Source organism: Mytilus trossulus, chromosome 1 (genome assembly GCF_036588685.1).
Source record: "Mytilus trossulus isolate FHL-02 chromosome 1, PNRI_Mtr1.1.1.hap1, whole genome shotgun sequence".
Taxonomy (NCBI): domain Eukaryota; kingdom Metazoa; phylum Mollusca; class Bivalvia; order Mytilida; family Mytilidae; genus Mytilus; species Mytilus trossulus.
Genome location: NC_086373.1, coordinates 24,921,594 through 24,932,368, shown reverse-complemented (window position 1 = coordinate 24,932,368; position 10,775 = coordinate 24,921,594). Strand labels below are relative to the sequence as shown.

General features: G+C 32.1%; 1 protein-coding gene across 1 annotated transcript; it reads left to right on the top strand.

The window, feature by feature from the left end:
* Nucleotides 1-1,613: 1,613 nt before the first annotated feature.
* Nucleotides 1,614-9,882, top strand: LOC134719928 (microfibril-associated glycoprotein 4-like). Its single transcript, XM_063582797.1, has 7 exons — nt 1,614-1,734; nt 2,086-2,214; nt 4,530-4,658; nt 5,708-5,838; nt 6,733-6,829; nt 7,486-7,650; nt 9,606-9,882. Exons 1-7 carry the CDS (start codon nt 1,647-1,649, stop codon nt 9,851-9,853), a joined length of 987 nt encoding a protein of 328 aa, XP_063438867.1. The 5' UTR covers nt 1,614-1,646; the 3' UTR covers nt 9,854-9,882.
* The last annotated feature ends 893 nt before the right edge of the window (nt 9,883-10,775 follow it).

Genomic DNA, 10,775 nt, shown 5'->3' with positions numbered 1-10,775 from the left:
TTTCATTTAAATCAATTTTCATGTGTTTAACAAATACTGAAAAATCCCAGTGTCTCCCTTTAATGTAAGCATCAAATATATACTATATCATTCGTTTTGTTTTACTTTTTTTTTAAAGTGTTACTTTGATATATATTTCTGATGATGTCGATACGAGGACGTTAAATCCGAGGCTTCAAGTCGACAGAGTATCGTATATTCTATATGTTATAGAACAACTACAGCAAATGTTTAAGGGTTCCGTAAGCGATCTTCATGCAGTAAGACACAAAATGTCCATATTTATGATTGCCTGTTTTAAATGTTCGGCTTTTATCCCATTTGACTCACTTTGCAAAACTTTAAAATGAGAATGGAAAAGGAAATGTGTCAAAGACCAGTAAACCGCACAAGGCAACCTTCATTGGTATGGCTCTTCCTACAGCGAGAAAATCCCGCACCCGTAGGCGTATTTCAGCAGTTCCCTCAACCAAAAAATAATATATTATACCGCGAAAAAGGACTTCACACTAGTTTCCGAAACATATAGATGAATTCTCAACCCCCCCCCCCCCCCCAAAGAAACAAGAAAAAATCATTAAAAAAGTAAAAGCTCCAAGGACCCTGTGTCGCTCACCTGCTATTTTTTGTAAACTGCATTTTAACCCTGTTTTTTTTTAATTTTTAGCCATGTCGACCATGTTGGTTGATAGGCGGAGTTATCCGACACATTTTTAAACTAGACTGAGATACCCTTGATATGATGGTTGTGGCCAAGTTTTTTCAGAGAAGAAGATTTACAGAAAAATACGAAAAGTTGTTGAAATTTGACTTTATACTCCTTAAAGGGTCAGTTGACATTTTTTGCCTTGTTTGACTTATTTGTAGATCTTACTTGGCTGAAACTTATTGCTGTTAACAGTTTATCTCTATCTATAACAATATTCAAATAATATCCAAAAACTGCAAATTTTCCTGAAAAGGTTGAACAAGGTTTTCGTGGCATGCCAAACCTCCCGCCTTAATGACAATGTTAAATATAACATTAAAATGACAACATTATACGACAGGAATACAATACAAATAAATGGGAGAAAATATAGGATAGAGAAACACACGAATAATAGCCAACAAAAGGTATCAGGTTTAAAATTTAATACACCAGACGTGCGTTTCGTCCAAACAAGGCCAACCAGTGACGCTCACATGAAAAAACAATTGAAGGCCAAAAACAACCACAAAGTTCAAGAGCACTGAGGACCAAAAGTTCAAAGATCTATTAGATTGTTAACGTCCAGAACATGCATTATATTTTAGGTTGAACAGATAGGGATTTTTAATTGGTGGTCTGACACCTTTAGTCTATTCGATGTTAGGCAATTTGAAAGTTGACTGCAACCTGTCAACATAATGACAACTTATGCAAATGATAAAGGTATAATTTCACAACTTAATAAAAAAAAAATCACATGTTCTATTTGCGATTGGAACTTTACCAATATAGGTCCAAACTTTCCATTTGATTAAACTTAAAACTAGATATTTTAATATGTCATTATGTAGCATATGGAGCGTATTTGGTTACACTCGAATATATATAAAGTCTTTCTATTTAACAAAATAAAATGTGAATTATTTTTGAGGACACAGTTCGCTAAGATATCATTATGGCTATCTGGTCTGTGCTTTTGTCAACTGTGTTGGTTGTTAGTCTTTCCTTTGCCGATACCTTAGATGATAAGAAATGCCAGTCTGGTAAATATATTTTTTTAAATTTTCATTAAGAAAATGTATTTTAATATGTCACATTACATTATAATTCGTTTAACTTGACGATAGGAATACAAACTTATTTAAAATATCGATAATATATTGTAAAAAAATCTTTAAATGATATTTTTAAATATAATCTATATATTTAAGTTTGTGGAAACATTCTATAATGCTACAAACTGTCTTGTACCAGTACAATTTAACAAAGACGTCATCAACAATTATAATAATTCTAAATTGTATAAATCGTGAATATCAAGTATTTTCTTTGCTGATCTATACTTATGTTAAATTTGCCATTCGTGTCGAATAGGAATTGCTTTCTATTCGAAGGTGTGACCTTTCACGGCGATACAGCTGACAAAATTATAGAACTACTTTCCAATAGTGGTGGTAGTAAACAAAACGGGAAGTCCAATTACAACAATGAAAGGCCGGGAAAAGATAAAGGACCATGTTCCGGTAACACTCTTTTTTGAAAACTTCATAATACTTAAACATAAACTAGAAAAAGATGAAGGTACGACTGTTACGTGTAGTTCGACGTTTCACTTGACTGTAGGAAGGCCTCGATCGCCGAGTGTTCTAGGTATTCCAACTATTGTAGCACTAGCCAGTAAACACAGAGTTAGAACCTCCAATTTACTTGACCAGGATTTTCAGTTTTCTAACTGAAGGTCGGCTGTACTCCCCGGAAAATCCGGCTTCCTCTATAAATAGAAACTGACCGTCACGACATAGTAAAATAGTGATAATGTTACGTTTAAGGGGGCTCGCGGGTCTAAATCAATTTTTTTATTTAATATAAGATTTCGCTATATTTTTCTATAAATTAACTTTATCTTATACCTAATGGAAAAATGAAATAAAAAAATGGGGTCACCGTTCATTTACGCTCACAATCTGCCTTCGAAAAATGCATACATTTTTGCTAATGTCCTTTTTTTCTGTTGAACTAATAGGATAAAAAGCGGTAATATAGAAATTAAAAAAGAACTAAATTACAAAAATGGCTACAATTTTACAATTATTTAGTTTATGTACATTTATTTCGAAAATAACAATAAAAAATATAGGTCACCGATGAGTTAAAAAAGATATTTATATTCTAATGCCAAAAAATGGCATTTTTGCACCAAAGGGAGATAATTTGGAGCTTTTTCAATGATATCTACATTTTAAAAGTCACCTGGGGCCAACACGTATTAATTTTTTGGAATAATTTTTGAACCATATGATAAAGTAACAACTTCTTACGGTAATTAATAAAATTTGTAATGAAAAATAAACGCTTGATTTTTTTCTGAAAATTTTATACCCGCGAGCCTCCTTAAAACCAATCAATCTTTCACTCGACTGTACATGTTATCAGACCCGGTTATGTTGTCCGTATTTGTCGTAACTTACGTATCGATAAAAATACATGTGTATGAAAATGTTATACAATAGGACTAAGATAATGGTAATTGCTTTTAATGTGTGTTTTGGGTATAATGTTTCGTACAAATGGTCTGTCCTATACATACATAAGCAAAGCACCCCACTAATTAGTACAAAACATTGTTTTACTCACTATCTTACTCAAAGTAGTTCTTTCCTGAGTAATATTATTCGTGACTAAAAACAAAATACTATCATAGTTGTTTACCTCTATATAATTTAATTGTTTTATTTTGTTTTAATGATTCTAAAATTTGCCAAAAAAAGCAGTGTTAAATGCGATTATGTCGTCGATTTTTTTATTTAGCATTTGCATATTATAGCTAGTAGTATTCGTAATATTATTATCATTTATACGCACCCGTAGGTGGGCTTCATTTGTCCCCTTAACCAGAATAAAATGGACATCACACTAAACTCGGAAACATATTTAGATGAATCCCCACCCCAAAAATAAACAAGAAAAGCTTTAAAAACTATCAAAGGTTTATGACTTGGGACAGTCTTAAAAATGCGACGTAAATAAACATGATTTATGAGATCCCCGTTCTTCCCTATATATATCTACCAAATGTAGAATAAACAAATACATGAAGCAATACGTATACTAAAACTAAACTTAACGAAACACAAGTCCGATGTTAGAATAGGTGTCGAATGAAACTGGGCAAAATGACAATGATATAAAACCATTTCTTTTCTTAAAATGTCCTGTACCAAGTCAGAAAAATGGCCACTGATATATTATAGTTCGTTTCTGTGTGTGTTACATTTTAATGATGACATGTGTTTCTGTTGTGTCGTAGTTCTCTTATATTTGAAGCGTTTACCTCACTTTTAGGTTGTGTTTTTATCTCTATCGATTAAAATGAATTTCGTACAGCGGCATACTTTTGTTGCCTTTATTGAACAATGGACTATAAGCAGTGTCTGATGTGCAAGCTTCAGACCTCAAGTGTACCTATTAAAATAACGTATATAATTTTATGAAAATAAGGAGGTACATGTATTATTGAGAATAAGACAATTATCCGTCAAAGTTTAAATGAGCATGCGGTAAGCGACCCATATCGTATAGAAATATATCAAAGGCCTTGACATACAAAAAATATATCAAAAAAAAACAAATGTCCTAGATATGTCAGCTTCATGGAAAAATTCTTAAATTCTGCGAACTATCTTGTACATGCTTGTAATAAAATTTAACAAAGATGTCACCAACAATTATAATAATTCTGAATCGTATAAATCGTAAATATCAAGTATTTTCCTTACTGATCTATACTTATGTTAAATTTGCCATTCATGTCGAATAAGGAATTGCATTTTATTTAAAGGTGTGACCTTTCACGGCGATACAGCTGACACAATTGTAGAACTACTTTCCAATAGTGGTGGTAGTAAACAAAACAGGAAGTCCAATTACAGCAATGAAAAGCCGGAAAAAGTTAAAGGTTCATGTTCAGGTAACACTCATTTTTGAAAACTTAATGATACTTAAACATGAACTAGAAAAAAATAATGTACGACTGTTACGTGTAGTTTGACGTTTCACTCGACTGTAGGAGGGGCTCGGTGGGTGAGTGGTCCAGGTATTCCAACTACTATAGCACTAGTCAATAAACACAGATTTAGAATCCCGCTTATCTCCAATCTTAATTGACTAGGATTGTCAGTTTTTCTACAGAAGGTCGGCTGTACTCCCCCGGTACTCCGGCTTCCTCTATAAATAGAAACTGACCGCCACGAAATAGTAAAACAGTGATAAAAGTTACGTTTAAAATCAATCAATCAATCTTTCACTCGACTGTACATGTTATCAGACCCCGGTTCTATTGTCCGTAGTTGTCGTAACTTACGTATCGATAAAAATACATGTGTATGTAAATGCAATAGAATAGGACTGAGATAGTGGTAATTTCTTTTTAAATGTGTTTTGGGTAATGTTTCGTACAAATGATCTTTCCTATAAATCTGTGACTACTATGTGTTTTAGTAGTCTCAGTATAAATACATACCCAAAGCACCTATTGGAGTTGAACAATTAGTACCAATTGTAATACTCACTATCTGATTCAAAGTAGTCTTTTAGTAAGTTCTTTCCTAAGTTACATTTGTATATTATTCGTTACTAAAAACAAAAACAATTATAGTTGTTTACCTCTATATAATTTGATACTTTTATTTTGTTTTGATGATTCTAAAATTTGACAAAAAAAAGCAGTGTTGAATGCGATTATGTAGTCAATCTTTTGACTTAGCATTCGAATAGTATACGTCATATCCTTATCATTTATAAGTTTTGAAGTTTAGTGTGACATTCATTTCCATTGCACTAGACGTATACATTTTGTATAGTTGCCAGTTTATGATCGCCTCCGGATCCGGAAAACTATTAAAATTTCAAAAAGATTTGAGATTGAATATATAAATTGAAATAAGATTAATTATATATCTGTTAAAATGTATTAAGTATTTAAAAAAAATCAGCAAACTCTACATACATTAATTGTAGTCAAAAGACCATCGGACTGTGGTGACTTAGATAAATCTACTTGTAAAAGTGGAATCTACCAGATTTACCCTGAAAAGACTTCCAGTTTCAAAGTTTTTTGTGAAATGGAGAAGAATGGAGGGGGTTGGACAGTGAGTATGAATTTAATGGAAAGTTTTGTTTCCAAAGCAAAGCAACCTGGTGCCTAGTCCACGATATACTGAAGACCTAATGAAATTATTTGTTACGAATTTGACAAAAAAAGGTGCAAAAATACCAAGATCAGCAGCATAAAAACAAATGCAGTATAGAACTTTTAAGTTATATGAATTTAAAAGTAGAAAATCCGCAATTTCAATACGTTTTGTTTACTAGAAAGGTTAAAATGGTAACAGGGGGGGGGGGGGGGGGGGTTTAAAACAAACTTTATTTCAAAAATAGAAAATACTCGCAAATATAAAATACGGAGTCAGCATTCGCTATAAATTAAACCAAAAGAAAGGTGTTCAGGATTATTATAAACAACGGAAAGATGACAGATGAACACACTGAAGTCTGCAAATAGCAGGAAGAGTAATACCTTAGTCGCAATTAATAAACAAATTAAACATTAATATTGTACATACTAAAGACCGATGGTCTGTTATGTACCATGTTTGATTGCATCAATCAACAAGTCTTTCAAAAAGGTCCTATAATTATGGAACTATCAAAATATGAAAAAATTAAATAACCGTATTCCAAAGTAAATTCAAAACGGAAATTCTTTTAATTTCTATTAAAGTCAAACAGACTTAAAAGAAAGTTTGGCTTTAAAAATTTATTACAGCACTTTGTTTATTAATACAGGTTTATCATTAAATAAGAAAGTTATTCATTATAATTCAATGATGAATCCACCAGTTTTTACTGAAGAAGTGCTAGTTAAAGAAATAGAGAATAACATGTTGCATAGCCAACCAAAATGCTGTAAAGTAAGGCTAAATATTTATTAATAACCTTTAGTTATTTTTGTTTCACGACCTTTAGTTCAATTTGATTTTTAGGTATTCCAGCGAAGGATGAATGGAAAAATCAATTTCTTTAGAAAATGGGAATCGTATAAAACTGGATTTGGAAATTTGAATGGAGAACATTGGTTAGGTAATAACAATATTGCAAATCTCTTTGCTTGTTTGAAAGATCAATAGTTTTTTCTTTCTTTTGTCATCACTCACCATAGAATTTAAGAAAATATCAAGTCTTACAATACATAAGAAATTGGGGTAATTTCAACAAAGTCTATTTATAGTTTCTTTCATTTATGATACGAAGGTTTAAAAAATATTGCTGTACCTTAAGAATTCTTATTACAAACTGGGTAGCATATCTTTTTTTACGGTAATATTGTTAATAGATGTAGAGCTCGGCAATTTAGAAACGATCCATGTACACTTATTTGCTCTTTACATAACTAGATTATTAAGGAAAAGGGATAGTTTGTCATCCTAGTAAGATATTTGAAATTGTTGGGTTTTGTCAGTGGGTGTAAGACGACATATTTACCGAAATTTGGAGGTTAACTAGATTGATATTATTTTCCGTCTATTTAGCTTTTAAAAGCTTATACATTGTACTAATGTGTGGTATTTTTTTACTAAGCTCTGTAATAGTAAAAAACTTCACTATCTTTGGTGGAAATTTGTCTTATTTGTATTAATATTCCTTATTCTTATTTTATTTTTCAAGCTAATTTGATTAAAACACATTGTTTCATTTCAATCTTAAAACTTTACAGTAAAAAATGAATTATTTTACAGGAAACGATCACTTGCATCAGCTGACTTCACAAAGAAGGTACACGCTTCGGATAGACATGTCCGACTTTGAAAACAATAACAGACATGCTGTCTATAGCAAATTTTTTGTTGGAAGTGAAAGCGCAGGATATAAATTAGATATCTCTGGTTACTCTGGGGACGCAGGTGAGAAAAACCTATCAATATTAATACTACTTAAACACAAACTCTAGACTAAGCTGGAGTTATTAACCTTGTCTGTCCTCCTGTTCCGTTCCTTCCAAAAAGTATATTCCGTCACAGATTTCTTCAGTACTACCAGACAGAATGACTTCATATTTGACAAACAGCTTAGTGCTCAGTGATAGGTTGAACTTTATGAATGTTTGTAGTCAGTTACCTTTTTAGCTCACCTGTCTCGAAGGGACAAGTGAGCTTATGCCATCACTTGGCGTCCGTCGTCGTCCGTCGTCCGTCGTCTGTCGTCGTCGCCTGTCGTCGTCTGTCGTCGTAAACTATTTCAAGAATCTGCTCCTCTGAAACTACTGGGCCAAATAATTTCAAACTTTAACTGAATGTTCCTTAGGGTATCTAATTTGTAAATTGTATCCGAAGTTTTGATCTATCAACAAACATGGTCGCCATTGCTAAAAATAGAACATAGGGGTCAAATGCAGTTTTTGGCGTATAACTCAAAAAACCAAAGCATTTAGAGCAAATCTGACATGGGGGTAATATTGTTTATCAGGTCAAGATCTATCTGCCCTGAAATTTTCAGATGAATCAGACAACCTGTTGTTGGGTTGCTGCCCCTGAATTTGTAATTTTAAGGAAATTTTGCTGTTTTTGGTTATTATCTTGAATATTATTATAGATAGAGATAAACTGTAAACAGGAATTATGTTCAGCAAAGTAAGATTTACAAATAAGTCAACATGACGGAAATGGTCAGTTGACCCCTTTATGAGTTATTGCCCTTTATAGTCAATTTTTAATCATTTTTCGTAAATCTTAGTCAAATAATTCATTTAACGGAATATGATAAAGTGTTGAAAATATATCATTTGTGTGAAACATTATAGATCGGAAAAAAAGGAAGTTTTATTAAATAATATTATGTAAAACCTGCAGAAATATTGTAATGCGTGTTATTATAACTAGTAGAATGATATCACAGAGTTTGAACTAAAATATCATCGTCAAAGCCAGCTAAAGGGCAACTTGAGCTTCATTAAAACAGAGAGTTGCAGGGAAATCAAAATAACAAAACATAAGCCAAAATCAGCGAGAGTGGTCAAACAGCGAACAAACACGTTTTGATCAATACGATTCTGTACAAACCAAAATATTATGGGATATTTATATTTTGTGTATGGCATTTTTCTAATTGTACTCAGGGTTTAATATGATCATCAAAGTTAAAACACGATTTTAGATCAATATGATACTTATGTGTATAACAAAGTTTTAATTTGAATGTTGAACAATTTTCAGACCATATTAAGACTTAAGAAATGACTCTGTTTGTGGCCAATTTATAGAACTGTTCCTGACTATCATGGAGATTATAGATTAAACCATTTTTAAAATCATTTGAAAGTTCTGGTTAAACACAAACACATGTGCAAGTGTTTTTTCTTTAGAATTCGGTCTTGATGGCATATTTTTGATAGTCGCAGTTAGTCTCGTTTAAAACTTTAAAACTGTTGTTGATTTAACGCTTGATCTTGTGTATGAACACGTGTATTTTGTTAAAATTTGTAGATACTATTTTTAAAAAACTTTAAAATGTTGTTTGAATCATTGGGCTCTCTCTATGGCGTTTACGTCATATATCCTTTTACCCACAACAAACCGGTCGTATAACTGTAGGTAAGGGAGGTCGTGTGCCAAATACAAGTCCGAGTCTGTAATATTGTTTTTTTCTTTACGGTAACATTTCTTCCTACAGCAGACTGTTTCCTTTTGTTCAAACAAGTTAAAAATCAGGCTAAGTTCAAGTCAAGGTTCATGTAATATTTTTCACTGGAATATAACCAGCATGTGATCTTTATCGAAATCTTTTTATCCTGTAGATATAACAATATTATTCAATGTATATATCATTTTACTAAACCACAGTTGTTTTATTAAACTTCTAGGTGATTCTATGAATGTGCATCAAAATGGAAAGAAATTTACAACGATTGATAAAGATCAAGACGCACATGGCGAAAACTGCGCCAAATATTATAAGGGTGGCTGGTGGTATGGCGCATGTCACCAATGCAACTTGAATGGCCTCTATCTGAAAGGAAGCAGCACGTATGGTGAAGGAATTAACTGGTATACATGGAAGGGTCTTAAATACTCACTAAAGACAACAACTATGATGATTCGAAGATCATAAACTGATATACATATTTCAAGAAAATTAAAGAGAACATATGATGATCGAAGTCTTAGTTATTAATTAGATATATTCAATCATTTTTAGCATGCATTTTAGCAGTCCAGAACGTGTTGAAAGAGTCTTCGTACTAAGCTCAACAGTGTTGTCCTCTTATACCGTTATAACTGTTTATCGCCATTCATGTTTATGTTTTGTGATTATTGGCATAGTTCCAATACATATTCCATCATGTATCAATTGATATTATTGAATCTACATTTGAACGGTTCTCAAACCCTACCCTTATACAATTATCATACATGATGTGCGTACACATATCACATATAGTGTTTGCATACGTTAAGCTTGTATGCTTTAGTTTTCATTTTCATTTTCATTTTTATTTTCCTTTTATCTTTTTATTCTTTTCATATCTGAGTCTTGTCAATCCTTGTCAATATAAAAGAAACCCGATTAAGTTGTTGGGTTATTATAGAAAAATAAGAAGATGTGGTATGATAGCCAAAGAGGTCAATTTACGTGTCATTTGGTCTCTTGTGGAGAGTTGTCGCATTGTCAATCATACCACATCTTCTTTTTTACATTTACATAAGTATGTTATTGAATCAATACTTCCTAAAGGTATATATATGTTACAAAAGACCAGAGATCTGCTTACCTTGCAGAGCACATAGAATCACCCGGGATTTCATGTGAATTGTCTAGTCTTATGTGTTTCTATGAACTGTTTTGTCGACTATTGATTTTCATTGAGGCGTCATCCTGGTTTTATGAGTTCCTTCTCCACTTATGAACTTTAATGTATATTTAGTCACTTCTGCCTCTATTTTAAGATTAATAATGATTGACAGTTCAATCTGTGTAAACCAAATATCTGGCCTGCTTATGCAGAATAAATCATCGTCCTAAATATGTTTGA

Excerpts from the sequence above, each read along its gene's own strand:
- LOC134719928 (XM_063582797.1), top strand. The coding sequence starts at position 1,647 with ATGGCTATCTGGTCTGTGCTTTTGTCAACTGTGTTGGTTGTTAGTCTT. Across the intron at positions 1,735-2,085 it reads TGATAAGAAATGCCAGTCTG|GTGTGACCTTTCACGGCGAT; the intron begins GTAAATATATTT and ends TTCTATTCGAAG. Across the intron at positions 4,659-5,707 it reads AGTTAAAGGTTCATGTTCAG|TCAAAAGACCATCGGACTGT; the intron begins GTAACACTCATT and ends CATTAATTGTAG.